Here is an 18,205-nt window from a genome sequence, read left to right on the forward strand (position 1 = left end):
GTACGCCATAGTTTCATGCTGGAAATATGAAGAAGAAAGAAGGTTTTTGGTTGCAGGACTACAGGACTAGGACGAGGAGAGGTCAGGGTAAAGATGGGATTGAGAATGGGGAAATGGTGGAGGGTAGAAAATGGGTATTTATGTTTTTTTAAACCATCAAACTGGACAAGGCTCAATAAAAAGAAGATAACAGTGGAAGATTAAATCCAATAGGAGGCCGTAATGCAATGGATTTAAAAGAGATTGGAGAGAAAAATATCAGGATTGTACTAAAGAAAAGTTCAAGTGACAAATATTTAAAATGTATTCTAGAATGTTTACTGCCAACAAGACTAATTAATATAATTTAAGATTTGTTTGATTTGTTTGTTTTTGTGCCTTTTAGCCAAGAAAATAAGAATATGATATATGAGCTATGATGTAAAAGAGTTTATCCCAACTCCGTTAAGATTTTTCAAGTGCCAAAGAATGGGACATACGGCAGGGCAATGTAAGTGGAAGCAGAGATGTGCAAGATGTGGAGGTGAGCATGAGTACGGAAAATGTGGAGGTGAACACAGCGCTGCTTTTGGAGGATGCCCAGTTCAAATGGAAGCAAAGGAAAGGCAGAAATATAAAATACTCAATACAAGTGTCTTATGCGGAAGCAGTTAAAAAGGTGAAGGAAAATGATAAGTTACACCCAGGGAAACGCTCATGAATGAAGCTAGGAATAAACCCCCTGTGGACCTTCCCCCATGTAATGAATCAGAGTCAAACAGAGTTAAATCCATGCATTAAAGAGATAAATGAGGACACGCTAATTGTTGATAAAATGTGTTTTGTGGCCTTCATCTGGAGAACTATGAATTTGGCAATGCACCAAAAAGAAAAAGTGACAGAATGAAGACAATTGTAGAGGCAGCCATAGAGATACAGGGGATTAAATAAACTAAGGCAGATTTGATTCATAAAATGTTAAATCCTCCCAACTATGATGCTCAGGGTGATTAACCTCCTTATGGTGTTGCACATCGTACAATGGAATGCCAGAAGGTGGTGGCTGATCTGAAATATATGCCAGATGTTATTGCATTCAAGAAACTTGGCTTAAGCCACAATTGGACTTTGTCATTTCAGGGTACAGCTCTGTCAGATGTGATAGATCTGGAAAAAAAGGTGGGGGGTCTGTAACATTTATTAAGGATGCCTTAGCATATAGGAAGATTAATGTTCCAAAGCAGTATGAATGTGTTATGTATGCAGTCCCAGATGAGGTATCAAGGTAGTGCACTTTTATAATCCTTGTAAAAAGTTTTACGAGATATCAGGAAATATTGGGAAAAGAGAAATTTGGTGTGGAGATTTTAATGCTCGTAATACATTATGGGGAAGTAAGTGCACGGATTTCAACGGAGGGGTAGTTGCAGAATTTATAGAGGAAAGAGCATTAATTTGTCTTAATGATGGAAGAGGCACTAGAATAGATGTTACTCAAAATTCAGTGTCCTCCCTAGAACTCACCTTAGTCTCAGGAAATATGAGTAATTTGTGTGAATGGAATATAATGAATAGTCATCTAACATAGGGAGTGATCATTACCCAATATTATGTTCATGAACTGGACTGTGACATTGGACATCAGACACAAGAATACATTAACAACACTTATTATAGTTATCTGCAAATATACACAGATTGGTCGAAAGACAATGGGAATGGTGACGTTGGTGCAGGGTTATTCATAACAGAATTTAATAGGGAAATATGTAAAATAATTAATGACAGACAGTCTGTCTTCACGGCTGAAATGATTGCTATAATCTTGGGGCTGCAATGGGTGGAAGAGGTCAGGCCTGAGAGAGTGGACTCTGCTGCAGAGTTAAACAGCATTAAGTCCAAACGATCTATACGAGAGGGTATAGTGCTGGAAATATCTATGCTAATGTTGAGACTGTAGTTGGTCTGCTAATTAGTAGTATTTAGTTTTGTTGTTTTGCTTTGTTTTTAGTGTTTTGTTTTTATTGTTTTTTTGTTTTGTTTATTTCTTAGTTAGAACAGTTATTCCTGAATCTGCACACTCCGGTACAGTAGGTGGCGGTATGCACCTAGGCAAGTTGGTTGCGATCCGCCAGTCAAATGTATAGAAGAAGAAGAAGAAGAAGGACAAAGAAAACGACGACGAAGAAGAAGAATAAGCGTATTGACTTTATTTCCCATAAAGCAGTTCGGCGGTTGTTACGTATTTAGTCTGCGTCGAACCCTTTACCAGTACGCAACACTCTGGCGAGGGAAACCTCGTTTAACAGTCGTTTTACCTTAAAACCAAAGAAGAACTTGATATTTATTGTTGTTTCATTCGGCAGCCAGTTTGAAGCTTCAAGGTAAGTTTGTGTTTCTCACGAAGCGTTTAGCGTTTGGTAACATGACGCATAGCCAACGTTTAGTAACGCTAACGCTAACTCGCGAGCACTAGCCGTTAACGATATAACCATGATTTGTATAAATATGTATAGCTTAACTGTTAGGTTTATACATGCATAAATTGTTTTTTTAAATGGCTAATGTTAAATATTCACTCTTTGCCTGTCCCGTTTACGTTAACGTACTTATCTTGATTCATTTTCATCGGTGGTACGATGTTTAGATCACAATGAATCTCATTTGAAGATGTTTCAATGGGTTATAACACGCCATGTATATTAGTCACATTATTGATTCATATTTGCATGTTAATTCAGTGACCGTTTTTTATAAAATGACGAATTTGCCAAATACAAATAGCGAGAGCACAACGCGGTGTCTTGAATTGCTTCTATTGTTTTGTGACGGCCAACGTATAATTAAATAGGTGCGATGTTATGGCCTCGTTACAAAATTAAAATTATTTCACCAATAAATGTTTTCAAAACAGGTAAAAAACGAAGAAATTTTTTAACATGTGTTCTTATTTAAATTCCTACACTTTCTATAATGTTAGTCTCTAATACTAATGTGTAGCCTCTCTATAACCATTTTGTGATTCTTTTGATTGCATTAATCAGCTTCACTGCTTTCATGTAATTTAAGCTATCTGACGATAACTTTACATTTCACTTCGCTTTAGTGATAACAAAAAATATGACTTAAAATCAGAACAAACAAAACATTCTGAAATTTCCCACGCCATACAGTCATGTTTTATTGGAAAGATTAAAACTGTGATACTAACACTCTGGTCTACCGAATACGTTTTGGAGACTGATCTGGATCTTATCCAGCCAGTTACCTTAAATGTCCTCAAACCTTCTGCGGCTAATTGCAGATGTCTCTGGCGGATGAGCTCCTGGCAGATTTGGAGGAGGCCGCCGATGAAGGGGATGATGGGTTGTATGACGAGTTAGATGGGGAAAGTGACGAAGAAGTAACAGAGGGTAAGGCAGATGGAGGGCTGGAAGCAATCCCAGAGGAGATGGAGGTGGACTATAGCAAAGCTGAGAGCGTTTCATCCATCGCCAAGCTCCGCAATAGCAAAACGGTAAGTTGTAGCACATGAGTGTTTTTCAAACAGATCTTAGTAGAAATGCTTCCGTTTGTCATTCCAACAACATTTTCATTTTTGTCTCCAGTTTTCAGAGATTATGGACAAAATTACAATGTACAGTTCAAAGCAGCGCAAGAAATCAGAAGGTGAGTACAACCTATATTGTATTTATGATGATTTGCTCTATAAGTTCCTCACAGCATTTGATTACATTTAAATATATGAACTAAGAATGTGAATAAAGTTGGTATGTTTTTTTTTTGTTTTGTTTTTTGTTGCTTTCTTTTAGTCTCAGGTCCAGTCGAGTCTGACCCAGAATACAGACTGATTGTCGCAGCCAATAACCTCACAGTGGAGATCGACAATGAGCTCAGTGAGTTGGGCGTTCTAGCTTGGTTAACTAAAACAAAAAATGTAAAGAGTTTAATGTTCTGCTCAATATAACATTTATTTTTCTTTCTAACTGGGGTTCAGATATCATTCACAAGTTCACTCGGGACAAGTACTCCAAGAGGTTCCCTGAGCTCGAGTCTCTGGTGCCAGATTCTCTAGATTACATCCGCACAGTCAAGGTGAGATGGGTTGACTTTTATGAATTATTATGGTTTTACAACAATACCCAGCAGCATTTCAAAAATGAAATTTTGAAATTGGTTTCTTTTGCTGCACTTTAGATTATTTGTATTAATTGGACAGAGAACCATTTTGAGTCATTAATGAATGGCTACACATCTGCACCAGGCCAATAATTAATTCTTGAAAATATTGGTCTTCAATGTCATGGGAAAGCAGTATGATTTTTTTTATTTTTTTTTTAACAAAACTGAAGGCTTTGTGTGATCACAATTGTGTAGTGTTGAAGAAAGTACACAGATTGACCTAATGTGTTAATGCTATATTAATTATTTTAGAATTTTAACACTCACAATTTCTACACTCAATCACTTCTATGTAGGAAAGTGTATACAATGACTAAAAGGCTAACTAAAATTGTATTACCTAAAATGTGGTTTTAGCATCATATATTCTCTACTTTTGTGCTTCCTGCTCAGGAATTTGGAAACAATCTGGAGAAATGCAAGACCAATGAAACTCTGCAGCAAATCCTCACCAATGCCACTATTATGGTTGTCAGTGTCACAGCCTCGACCACACAGGGGTGAGTCAACAACATCTGTGGTTTAGGGATGTCATCGCTCTCGTCCGCAAGTCATCAGCATGACGGTCTACATTGAAATTCTTATCATTAAGGTGACTTTGTGTATTTTTATGGTTTCAGGTCACTGCTCAGTGAGGATGAACTGAAGCAACTAGAGGAGGCATGCGACATGGCTCTTGAGCTGAACCAGTCTAAACACAGGATCTATGAATATGTAGAGTCCAAGATGTCTTTCATTGCCCCAAATCTGTCCATCATTGTTGGTGCATCAACAGCTGCCAAGATCATGGGTGAGAGGGGGATAAAGATTATTTGATTTACAGTACACAATTATATCATCCATGCTATCGGTCTCGAATACAATATTTAGCATTAGTCTCACGCTCTCTGGTTTCCCATCCGTTGCAGGTATCGCTGGCGGCCTCACTAACCTCTCAAAGATGCCCGCCTGTAACCTGATGCTGCTGGGAGCTCAGAGGAGAACCCTGGCTGGCTTTAGCAGTGCCTCCCTGCTGCCCCACACCGGCTACATCTACCACTGTGATGTTGTGCAGTCACTACCACCTGTCAGTACATATATCAACATAAACCTATTGCAGTGTTCCCCTTTTGTACATTTGACTCAGAATGGGGACTGTAGCTAACGCCTGTCTTCCATTTTGGGTCTTCAGGACCTCAGGAGGAAGGCAGCTCGTCTGGTGTCTGCAAAATGCACTCTGGCTTCCCGAGTGGACAGTTTCCATGAGTGTGCAGTTGGCAAGGTGACTGTCCAAATGGATCACATACACATTATTGCTAAAGTTGAACTAACGAGTGCTACAATAAATACACCAAACCTTTTCCAAACGGGCTAAATTCTGTAATATTTCCGTGACCTCATTTACATATAACAAGGACAAATGTATACAAATACCTACAGTACACTGTAGTCTAATGCAGCAATACAAGATTGCAGCCTCAACCATTGCTATGTAGTTTAGATTACACCTATCTGACACTGTCAATATTAACAAAACATTTTACAAAGTTTTAGCTTTTGGATAGAGCTATATTGAAGAGAAATAATTTTTTACTCCTCTGGTGTTAATCTTTTTGTTTCCTTATTTTTGTAGGTTGGCTACGATCTAAAAGAAGAAATAGAGAGGAAGTTTGATAAATGGCAGGAGCCTCCGCCAGTGAAGACTGTCAAACCGCTGCCAGCCCCTCTGGATGGACAGAGGAAGAAGAGAGGAGGAAGGAGGTACAATTCATGTCAACTGCTCTTGACCTGCAGAAACTTTATGAACAGGCCACAGATGTAGAGAACAATGTTGCTCAATATTGCATAGTATACATTAATTGATTAATGCAGCCTTTCATTTAAAGTCAAACACTCTGCAACATCGGAACCCTGAGAAACAAAACAAATTGCAAGGAGCAGAAATACGCATACACAAGTTGCAAAGTTAATAATATCACCATCAACTCTGTTTCTATAGCATAACCAACTCCACTGCTCTTATCTCTTCTCCCAAAGGTATCGAAAGATGAAGGAGCGTCTCGGCCTGACTGAGATCAGGAAACATGCCAACAGAATGACCTTTGCAGAGGTCAGTAGATATTTTCTATAATGCCTCCTTTATCGCACATCTCTTTAACTATGATCCATTAAAGTTTTACTTCTATTTTAGCCAATGCTGTTCACATTTAATGTTAAATATTTTGAGTCGCATTGTACCATTTTAAAAATGTTCCACATAATATACAGCTTAATTTGTGATGTGTTTTTCAGATTGAAGATGATGCGTATCAAGAGGACCTGGGCTTCAGTCTGGGTCAGCTGGGAAAGAGCGGCAGTGGACGTGTCAGGCAGGCTCAAGTCAATGAGGCCACCAAGGCCAGAATCTCCAAATCCCTTCAGGTAAACATTCTTTACTCACCTTTGGCCGATTTTATTTTTCTCACCCATGTTCTAAGTCCCTGTACGTTTCTGTTGCACACCACAGAGGACCTTGCAGAAGCAGAGCATGACGTACGGAGGAAAGTCCACAGTCAGAGACCGTTCGTCCGGAATCAGCTCCAGTGTGGCATTCACTCCTCTTCAGGTAAAGAGTTCAACATAATCTGTTGAACATCCCTTTCGCGCTGTGCAGGTATATTTCAGTGATCTAACCATTGTGCTCTTGTCTGCAGGGCTTGGAGATAGTGAACCCACAGGCTGCAGAGAAGAAGGTGGCTGAAGCCAACCAGAAGTACTTCTCTAACATGGCGGAGTTCCTCAAAGTCAAGAAAGAAGCTAAGCTGTGAACACAGACACCCATCATCATCCCGCTCATGGACAATTGCACTCAACACTGTAAAATGATAGTATATTTTCAATCTCGTTTCACATTGTGCTTTGTCCTGTAACTTGTTTTTACTTTGTTTTTTTCCCATTTTAATAAAACATAAAGAATTCATGAGGCGTCCTGTCTTCTATAGAGAAGAGAGGGGAAAAAAAGCTCAACTCTACAAGTAAATGCATACATCAATACTCAACCAATAGCTGAAAGTTGATACTTGGCCACCAGAATTTTGCCAAATCCACTCTAAACCAACAAAATATATTGGAACAAATCAAAGCCAAGCTCACCTATTAGTGGAAAATAAATGATTCCATTTAGGAATGACAGGACTTTACACCACACACTGACTTGTAATTTCTTAAAAGTATTTATTGAAATTTTACAATCCTCTTAATCCCGGTTTTATGACATCTTCCATGCAGAACTGTGATGAGAAAAAGTAAATACGTCTTGAAATTCACATTTTAGCAATCTCCTAACTGACCGTCCCTTTCTGAAAACCTTAAAAGCCCCAAAAATAGAATCTATAAAAGGCAAATCTCTCATGACTTTGCTGTAGTTTCCTCTTTTTTTTCCCCACACCCTCAATCCAACCCCTCCCTCCCCCCCAAAAGATGTTACTAAACGCACGACATGAAATTTGAAATGCAGTACAGATCTTACGTTTTCATTGTTGCTTAAATGGAAAAATCTGATTCAGTTTAACACTCTCCCCATTCAAACTGCCAAGAAAAGGTGGGATCTGTCTCACACTAGATTCAACCTTATTGTTCTTCAGTGTAGCACATTAACAACCACGGCAAAGTAGACATTTCTTACTTAACCCACAAGTTAAATCTACCACCAGAATTTTAGGATCTGTGTTTTCACTCTACATGTAAACAGTTTCAGTGCACATTCACTGTATAGGGGTTCACGTAAAATAACAGGTGGTAAATTAAACGCAGTGGATTTTTAGGATGAAGTAATGTCAACAAAATAGAATAAAATCTTATTTTAAAGGTGGGAAGTTGACTCGAACCAATCTCAGATTTTATTTTGAGAGTAATAGGTGATTTTGGGTACAGGTACATTCACTACCGTTACCGTGGCATTTTGCATTGAGGATGATTATAATTACTTAATGGTGTACAAATCAAACATCACAGATAAAATGTCTCAAACCCTATTTTTAAGATTTAATTTACAAGTTTATTAATTTGTCACAAACATGAATGCACCATAATGCATTTTGACAGGTTAACTTAAAAACATTTTATTTGTAAAGAGAGGGAGTCAGAGACCAGTTCAATTGCATAGCAATTTAATCCATGTCCAATACGGACTCTTTCCCTGTCACAGGGAGAGGCCCTGTGGTCACTCTCAATAAGCGTTTTAAACGACCAAGACAATCAATAAAAACTATTGATAACCGCTCACTATCTCTAATAGTGAGCATATTCAACAGGCATCGTAGGGTCTTAAAAGAAGCCAGTCCTACACACCATGACTAAATGTCCACTGTACCTCCCCAGTCTACTCCAAATTACAGTAAATACAAGATGGTCAGTTTACTTGATCAAATCCATGGTTTGTTTTGTGTCCAGTCAAAGGCTTCCAGGCTCATGTTGGGTAGGTGGTATAGAGAATCTTGTTGAAACGGAAAAGAAAACATGAGAAACATGCATGGGGTAGGCTTTCCTAATGCCACATACTGAGTGTGCACACAGACAGGCACAAACGCAGATCTCTAGTGAGAACCCGGCCAGCTCGAGCAGCGTGATGCATTTGATCAGGCCCACAGGGCATTTTTTGTCAAAAGCAAAGCGCTACAGGAGGAACGAGTCCTTCACGTTGAGATGCAGCCTATACAGACACCAGTCTCCATCTTAGGAGATGGTTTCTACTACACATCACAATCTCTATCCACAGTTTGAAGTTCAGTCTCGGAATGTCAACAGCAGCACGTTTTGTCTCTCTCTGTCCTTTTGTGTCACTCCGTCCGTCACTGCAGGTCTCTGTCTTCGAGGTACCTGTACTCAAAGGTGAACCCCTCCTTCTTCCTCTGGCCCCATTTCTCATAGTCAAAGTAAATGTAAGTGCCCTGGAGAAACAGCAGAGCGGAAAGAATAAGCATTCAACACAACAAACCACAATCCCTAAACTTTGAGCGAAAATGTGTACTGTGGTGAGTCTGCACCTGTTCAAATTCATCGGTTATAGTCTTTGGCTCCTCGTGCCTCTGGAACCACATCATGTACTTGGTATGAAACCGCCATGACTGTTTCTTCAGAGCCTTGGCAGACAAATACTGAGCCTTGGTGCCCTGAGAGAGAGAGGGTCAAATACACATCACACTTACATCTTTAGGAAACAAAAAGATTATCTGGGAGAAATATTGAGTGAGTGGGTAGAGTGTTTTACCTCCAGGTAGTAGAAGATGAAAAAGAGAGTTTCTGTGGATAGCCTCTGGTAGAACTCTATAGAGTCCGAGTGGTGCGGTGGTATCTGATGGTGGAAGGGCAACGTGGGACACGGATTCCTCATCAGGTATTGCCTTTTAGGACGGAAGCACAGACAGTTCAAACTCCATTGGGGGGGGGGAGTAATCAGGGGTCTCTATAAATACTTCAAGTAAGGGATACAACCACACCATTAAACAAACCATATATAGTCAGTTTGTTGAAAAAGGTAATAATAGCGTGTGGGAAAATCCTCAAAAGTAATGTTTAAAAAAATGTTATTGTAGTATTTAATATAATATAATAATATATATGATATATTAATATAATATATATTTAATATAAAAATTGATAGTACGGTATTTCAAAAAGGTTAGTGTCAACAAGTCTATTGTATTTAGAAAGTAATTGTTAAAAGTATAGTGTTGAAAAAAATAATTTAGTATGTAGTAGAAAATCATAAAAAATATCGAAGAAAGTAATCTTATATCTTAAGTCATAGTATAGTGTAAAAAATAAATGACTGTAGTCTTGTCGTAAAAGGGTATAGTTTGTGTTTAAAAAAATCATGGAAATATAGTATGTGAAAAAGTTATGTAGGTATGTATGGCATTGAAAAATGCCATAAAAAGACATTCAAATTTACAAGTAATGTCAGCCATTAAAGACACGATAAAATGTCAGTATGACCTCAAATCAGTTTTAACTAAAACTTAATGCAAGTTAGACATTTTTGTTATGTTCCAGAACTGGACCTCGTTGAATTTAATTGAATACTCCTGGTATAATATGTAAACATTTTATAATATAGTATGTCATAAAAAAAGTTTGTAGTTTTTTTTAAATTGTGGCCTTCAGCAACATATTGTGCAGTTTCTGAATGTTACATAAAATGCATTATTTAACTTGTTTTGTAATCTTTAGTACCATTCTCTGCTACTGTGTCAAACTGTCAGGTCGTAGAAAGCTACTGATCACATGGAAACTATTGGCACCTCGTGAGTATGGCAGGATATGTTCAGCAATGCTGGTGCTGTTAGCTAAAGTGAGCAACTCTGCAGTTTAATGTGGAAAAGATGTTTTGTTTGTGTGTACTTTTCCTGTGTGGCCTTCAATCATATGCCATCTCCCTAGATAGGCGCTTTAAGATCCCTGATCTTTACTTCGTTAAAATAATGACTGCAAGTTATTGTTTCTAAAACAGCTGGACACTAGTTTTAAGCAAATATTACTCAAACAGGATTAATTACGTATTCATTGCAGAGAGAGAAGCTTTATCAAGCTTGAGCTACACGGATTATACTTAGTTTGTTCGTAGAACCAATTCATTGTTGGTTTTGGTCTTAGAAATATATAGAATATCACTATACTTATTCTTCAAATAGGTTATAACAGATTTGTTTTTTGGTGAGTTTACTCGCTCGCCTTTACGTGGTTAATTTGCCTTTTCTAGCCGCTTATCTCCATAAAACAGTTACTATTTCCGCCATCCACCATAGAAATAACCACAGGTTCTGCTTTATACTTGTTGTGGAAGTCCCACAAACGTCGGAACATCAAACGCCCTTGTGTCTGGGTTCATAATATTATTCGTAGCCGCACACAGCTCTGACTCCTCCAGGACCAGCAGCAGTTTGATTCAACAACGGCAGGACGGCAGTGAATACGGGCGCAGCTTTTGGTGTGAACGCAGAATTAGAAATATATATAGAATATCACTATACTCATTCTTCAAATAGGTTATAACAGATGTGCACATAATGTAATAGAGATTATGTTTTCTAGGAATCATGATGTACAGTAAAAAATAAATACAATAATGTTAACTCATTAAATCCATACCTCATTATCAAAGCAAATTTGTGAAATGACAGATTTAAAGCTCAGCTCTTTGTTTATTCTCAAGTCATGAGTATGTAAAGATGCATCATCAGTGGTGTCCTCACCTGATCCTCTCGGAGTCTGAGGGGTGTGGCATGTGTGTCCATGCGGATTCCTGCATGGCCTGCTGGTAGAGCTGATCTTTGGGGAGAGGGGTGGGGCCAAGTGGACAGACGCCCAGCGAGGGGGGGATGCTAACTTCCGACACGGACGGCTGAGGGGCGGCAGGTGTGCCGGGCGCTGCAGATGAACTAGAGAAGATATCTGCAGAACAAAGAAGACATGGAAGATTGAGTTTGACACACAAATACTGTACAGACTCTTCTCTTAAGTTCAAGAACTCCCTAAACCTACTGCTCTTTTCTTGCGAAAGGAAATATATTTAATAATATCTGACTTCTTTCTGGAGAGTTCTCTAGCAAAACACAAATATTTGCTACATGGTGAGTCTATGTCTGCAACTGACAATTATTTTCATTATCGACTACACTTTTGAATGATGCGTTTACTTAATAACATTTAATTAATAATTGTAAACTTGAAATACATTTTCTGTCAGTTGACAAATATGTTAATAATTTCTGTACTTTATGGTCATCTTGACTTTTAACCCTACTAATGTGCTGTGGAGTAACAACATCCCCTATTAATCCAACATGAAATATTATTGTAAGTCACAGAACGTTTCCCGTGTCAAATTGTGAGTCTTATTATTATTCAAGAAGTGTAAATAAAAGCGTCTGACCGTTCCGACCTCTGTCCGTTAGGTGCAGGTTGGGAATCTCTCCATCCAGGCCCGATCCCAGCGCTGCTCGCTCAGCCATCGCCTTCAGAGAACTGAGAGGTTCAGGGGCCTGAGGTGGGAACGAGATTGAGATAACACAGAGGGGTTGATTGAGTAAAATTAAGTTGGGAGAAGAGAGAGAGGAAAGCAGATATGGGCATTTGAGAACGGAAGGGCAATGTACGGGAGCATTTAACATGAAGAAAAATTAGCAGAAAATTAACAATGAAAACCAACTACTATTACAGCTGCTACATTAACCTACAACAGTCAGAGAGGCCTAAGGTCTAAAATGATGCACCCACAGCCAGCGACAATATTAAGACACAATAAGTAATGTTTTCCAAAGAGGCAACATTCAGCAGCTAATATAAATAAATACTATAAACACACAAAATAAAAAGCACAGATAACAAACGAACACATTCTAAAATATAACCAATAATGATATCCTACATTCTGTCCTGATACAGTGTACAACACTGTCTGCTTCGTGGTGTCTACAGTGAAGTCTAAATATAAGTGTACCACTGGGTAGACGTGGGCTTCTGCGTCCGGTATAAATGTGGCTCCGAACAGAGGTTCGTGGGCAGTCAGGGATAGTTCAATAATGCTATTTACAACCAAACTCATCAGCATGAATTATTAGACTGCAAGACAGCGGTTCTTCTTCCTCAGCAGGAGAGGTTCAGCATACTTCTACGGCTGCACCATCCCTAGTACCCTGACCGGCTGCATCACCGCCCTCAACCGTAAGGCTGAACAGAGGGGGGTGAAAACAGCCCAGCACCAGGACGGAGGACAGCTACATCCAGTGGTGTTGGAAGAGGACCAACTAGATCATCAGAGACCCCAATGAGCCACAAACTGTTCTGCCCGCTACCATATGGCAGGCTTGGGGACAGCTTGTTTGACCTTTGAACTCTTGAGCTCATTGCTTAACACTTAATATTGTGACTTTATCTCTATATACTTTAGTTACCGTTTTACAAATAGTTAACAAATGTATATTACTTTATTTTCTTTATATTTTTATTCTAGCTAATATTGACCTATTCTATGTTTTAGATCCCTGTTTTTAAATGCATACACAATTTTATGTTGGAGGGAGCCTGAGATCTTCGATTTTCATTGATAACTACGGCTTCTCTGTAATAGTTATTCATATAATAACTGAATCGTTAGTGTAGGAAGCTTTTTCTCCCACAGTCTGACATCTGTCTCATAGTGTCAACCATCTTCTTTCCTTTGTCTCAAATCTCTCCATGCAGTCCGCTTAAGGGGCAGCAGATACACCTGACTATGATCTCGCTGGTTCACACCTCAGAGTCTGGCTACTCAATTATGCCATTATGTGATGCTAACAGAAGACGTAAGCTCTATTGCAGATAGTGTTTATCCCACGCCACACTGCTGTGGTCCCTTACCTTGAGAGCCTCAGAGGCTTGTGTGTAGGAGTGGGGCCCGTTGAGAAGACTCCCTCCTCCGGGTGTGCTGTCTGAGAACGAGGGGGACGGAGAGCTGGGAGGCAGGGTGATGGAGCTGATTAAACTGGGACCATTGTCCATCCTGCAACAAAGAGACAAGTTAACAACTATCGTGTAAAAAAAAGTAAGAAGATGTGAGCAAGTGAGCAACCAATAACTTACAACTGACTGGTTGAAGAGCTGAGAGATGAGGGTTGGCTGCTTTGTGACTGGCTTGGTGTGCTTAGAGCTGATTCTGTTGAGCTCTCTGCCACTATAGCACTGTAACCTGATGACAGACGAGGAAACAAATAGAAACAATCTTTTATAAAGAAAGTTAACTGAAAAAAAATCAGTAAAGAGTCACACAAGGACAAGCCCAACACAATAACGTACTTGTGCTTCCATTTTGCTTGAGTCCACTGGGTGGTCTAGCAGGAGCAGCGTTCACTCCTACTCCTCCAACCATGCTGACATTCCCTCCATTGCCTCCCATCATGCCAACTACTCCGGGTGTAGTGCTGACAGAACTTGGGGGCAACTGAGAGGCACCGGGGTCTACATTTAGCCCAGGAACCAGTCCCAGAATACTGCCACTCAAAGAGCTATGGGCCGGGCTGGAACCTAGCAAACCCAGCCCTACCAACGCCCCGTTGGTGGTGACTCCACTGGAGCCAGAGGAGGGTATGGAAGTGCTGCTGTCTACTGAAATGCTGGACTGTGTGGTGCTGCTCAAACCCAAGCCTCCTGATGCTGCTGCCTGGGCGTAAGCGGCAGGTGAGGAGCCTGAAATGAGCCCTGCCATTGTGTTTAGAGGAGACGAGTGGACACCCAGGCCCAAACCAGACATTTGGTTGGCACTGCTTGTCCCCATCAGGCCAATTTTGCTCAATCCCAGTCCCAGTCCCAGCCCGAGTCCCAAACTAGATGTGGGGGTGGGCACAGATGTGAGTTGAGACTGAGAGTTGGTAGCTGATGAACTGGGTGTGCTGGGTGTGGGGAGAGATGGTGCAGTTGAGGCTGGGAGAAGAAGGTTGCTGGGTGGGCTGGGGGTGTTGTTTGAGGGGGCAGAGGGTTTTGTCTGAGGTGACTGCTGCTGCTGCTGTTGTTGCTGCTGCTGCTGCTGCGGTTGATTGGTTGGCTGAGGTTGTTGCTGCTGTTGCGCAGGTTGATGCTGATGTTGCTGCACCGCACTGCTGAAGCTCCCTATAAGGCTGCTGCTTGTGGAAAGAATGGGAATGCCTCCGACAACACTTGCCATGGACACAAGGGAGGAGGATGAGGAGGATCCAGAGGTGGTGGAGGAGGAGGAGAACGAAGATAGCAAGGATGGGGTGCCGTTCTTCACAGGTGACTGAAAATGAAAAGGCACCAGAAAAAGTGATTTCAGACAAACTGTCCAGTGGGCAATTACAGCTGTACATGGTGTGTTAGGAGCAAAGTGAGTGTTACTGCAAACTAGAGACAGAAGTCTACAACCATGGTCCCACAGAGAAACGGCATGTGCCTTTTCAGTGTTCAAGGACCCTTCAGCCTCTGCCTCTCCAGGACCACGGGGGAGGAGCGCTGCACTAAACGGTTTATCTGCTGGCATAGTACAGATGAGAGCCTCTCACCTGACTAACTTCACTGTCTGTCGATCGTCCTCTTTTCTTATCGTCCTCCGAGTTCTCCTATAGGAAGAAATACCTTGATATGACAATACACTTTTGAAATTGTGCCAGACTGTACTTGTCCTACCCAGCATCCCTTAAACACACTGACCCAAGTTGTAATAATACAAACACAATAACTTACAGCAGTGCAAGTGGCCGGGGATGGAGGAATAGGTGAAGAGGAGGTTGTAGAAGTGGGAGTGCTGTTGGAGTGTAGATACATCTCATCTTCCAAATTGCCCTGACCTGTTGGAGAAGTTGCAGCTAATGCTGCAGCTACGAGAAAGGGGGGGCAGAGAAAAGTGCAAGATGTTGTCTTTATTAATCCACCTGAAGTCTGAATGAAAGCAGCATCATAACACTCCACAGAGCTCTACTCACGGATGTCTTCCAGGTCTAAGTCGTCATATATGAACTCGTTCTCTTCAAAGTCGGGATCTTGAGAGGAATCAATGTAGTATTCAACATCATCCTTGATCTTCTGGATTGCATCCACTGGTACTGAGTCATTATCCAGCATTCGTAAAATAGTCTCCAACATGAGAATGTGGAATCGATGCCTCTCAATCAACCGCTTGAGCTCCTCAATACGATCTTGCTTCTTTATGAAAGACAGAATACAAACTTTTTACTCAAACTTTTACCAGACTACATTGGGCTACACTGCACTGGATATTCACAGGAATTGCACTACTTTTCAAAGTGCGGGGGGAAAAGCATCCTTGAAAATAATGATGGTTGACTTACATCTTTATCGCCCTTCTTCTTTCTTGTCTGAACCGAAAGAGATTCAACCTCACTTTCAAACTGATCCACCTGCATATTTAGGGTGTCTATTGTATTCTATGGGTGAGGAAGAAGTCAGAAAAAAGGGCATTAATAGATTCAATCAAAAGTTTCACCTGAAACACATTTTTCAATCAAACTGCCTTATTTAATTAACCCTGGGTGATAGTTCGTCTTTGACCAATATTTTCAAAACTTTATCTAGAAAAATGCAGGAAAACAATAAGTACAACAGGTATAGATAATAGTGCATGTATTACTGTTAGCCAAATTCCCGTTTCCTCTTTTTCCCTCTGAGCTGGATCCACTTTCTGAGCGAGCCCCAAGCCTTCTTTTGAGTAGGCTTTTGTTTTTGTTTCCCGTTCCACCACCTTGAACCGCTCCATTTGCTAAGGAAAGAAAAATCAGTCAGTTGACTGCTTTGATGAACTGATGTCCAAATGTTTTACTTTATAGAAACAATAATAGCCCTAAAACCAGAAAGGATGGAGAACCATACCGTCTCTATAAGTTTGCGGTTCTCGACTAGCTGCCTTTTGTCTTTGATCTCGTTTGAGGCCACCCATGTTTTTATCTGATCTCTCAACCGCTGGAAAGAGGACAGACAGAAAAATATAAAAAATGTCAAAGACCGGTAATGTTGTTGAAGAGCACATATACAGTAAAAGGACAATCAATATGCGCTTGTTAACTTGAATTACCTGTAGTTTTTTAATCTCTTTCTTGAGGTCAGCCTCATATTTTTCTTTCTGGTTTGCATTCGCTGCATTGTGAAGCTAAAACGTAGACAAATAAATTAGAGATTTTAGGTCATGCCACATTTATTTAAAAACTGGAGCAATAATACAAAATGCAGGAAGCAAAGATCTATTACCTTTTGCCAGATATCTTCAAACTGTTCTACACCTTCAGCTACTTTTTTCAAACATCTATCGATCTCACCTGTGGAGATAAAAAGATGTGGTCCAACATAATGATATCAAAAATCTGTGCAACACAAAAATACTTTGCTGGATGAAGTCAGTCTGAGTCTCTGCAAGGTGCCAGGCTGGACAGTGTGATGCATCCAGTGCAACATTACTGATGAATTACACCAACGGTCTTACCTTGTAGTTTTCTCTTGTCAGCCATGGCTCTGACTACGACTATGTCCACATTCCGTCTGTCACAATGTTAACTATGTAAAGAAAACCAAATGTGCATTCAAACATAACACAAATCCCTTCAACAGAGCATCAGTACATCGGTGTCCAAAGTGGAACTGACGTTATCTCCAGCTAGCTGGCCAGTGAACGTTAGCTGCACAAAAAACGTCATCTATTAACAATGTAAGGGCACTTTAAACCATATATTGTGTCTGGTCGTTTGTCTCTCGTTATAATATTATATATATTGCTGTTACTAAAATGACTGACATGGTTATCTGCTAAACATAGCCAGCTATCGCTCCTGTTAGCCAGTCGCTTAGCTCCACCACCTCGCTCGGTCCAACCGTTCAAAACAAATACCGCCGAGCATGTTGATGGACGGGCGTCATATTCATGCATCGTCATTTTGGGGCGCAGAACAGCTCTTTTATGGTGGTTTTGCATTGTGAAAGGTAGAATATATCAGAATCCGTTGTAATCGTTACCCTACTAGCTGCTGTGGCTAACTGTCTGTCTAGCTTACCTATACATACAATGCTAGCTAGCAGCTTAGCTAGCCAGCTAGCCAAATGTAGGTAAATGGGAAACTGGGTCAACCCGAGCATCTAGATTTATAGTTGTTTACGACATTTACCTAGGTTATGGGCTTTCGTTTGTCTTTTTCAATTACAGCCAAATCTAATTCCAGAAAGTCTTCTTTACTTCCAAATTGTGTTTTCTTTTCGACAAGCTCGCTCACTGTAATGTAGCTGAAGATGGACGGTAGCTAAAATCCCACCTCCGCGTTTAGGCCCCGCCCTAAATCTAATCTACAAGATCTAATTGGTCAGAGCTCACGTCTGTCATTAACACACATCCGCTGGAACGGGTTTAGGCCATTGGCTGGGCCGTCTGATGAAGAATGAGCGACCCAAAACAAAAGCTGCATCTACAAGAACACATTCCCAATGTTCATTTACTGAAACATTTCTGTATAGTTTCTTTATTAACACCTGATTTCGTAGTGTGTATATTTATACTATGATAACATATATTTAACATAGATATTTCATTCTTCGT

General features: G+C 40.3%; 2 protein-coding genes across 2 annotated transcripts; one reads left to right on the forward strand and one right to left on the reverse strand.

The window, feature by feature from the left end:
- The first annotated feature begins 2,240 nt into the window (after positions 1–2,240).
- On the forward strand, positions 2,241–7,097 carry prpf31 (PRP31 pre-mRNA processing factor 31 homolog (yeast)). The gene is made up of 14 exons (XM_079227559.1): positions 2,241–2,363; positions 3,284–3,496; positions 3,588–3,648; positions 3,792–3,875; positions 3,977–4,074; positions 4,555–4,661; positions 4,782–4,951; positions 5,070–5,227; positions 5,333–5,422; positions 5,774–5,901; positions 6,178–6,250; positions 6,433–6,561; positions 6,647–6,745; positions 6,834–7,097. Exons 2-14 carry the CDS (start codon positions 3,284–3,286, stop codon positions 6,945–6,947), a joined length of 1,524 nt encoding a protein of 507 aa, XP_079083685.1. The 5' UTR covers positions 2,241–2,363; the 3' UTR covers positions 6,948–7,097.
- Positions 7,098–7,625: 528 nt separating this feature from the next.
- On the reverse strand, positions 7,626–17,147 carry cnot3a (CCR4-NOT transcription complex, subunit 3a). Its single transcript, XM_079227550.1, has 17 exons — positions 17,105–17,147; positions 16,873–16,940; positions 16,700–16,774; positions 16,498–16,587; positions 16,259–16,387; positions 15,960–16,055; positions 15,594–15,813; positions 15,355–15,488; positions 15,174–15,230; positions 13,954–14,911; positions 13,741–13,846; positions 13,519–13,660; positions 12,053–12,161; positions 11,373–11,571; positions 9,389–9,521; positions 9,165–9,290; positions 7,626–9,068 (listed from the first exon to the last, which is right to left on the reverse strand). The coding sequence occupies exons 1-17, from the start codon at positions 17,127–17,129 to the stop codon at positions 8,970–8,972; spliced, it is 2,766 nt and encodes a 921-aa protein (XP_079083676.1). The 5' UTR covers positions 17,130–17,147; the 3' UTR covers positions 7,626–8,969.
- Positions 17,148–18,205: the final 1,058 nt, after the last annotated feature.

This window comes from Taurulus bubalis (genome assembly GCF_910589615.1).
Source record: "Taurulus bubalis genome assembly, chromosome: 12".
Classification (NCBI taxonomy): Eukaryota; Metazoa; Chordata; class Actinopteri; order Perciformes; family Cottidae; genus Taurulus; species Taurulus bubalis.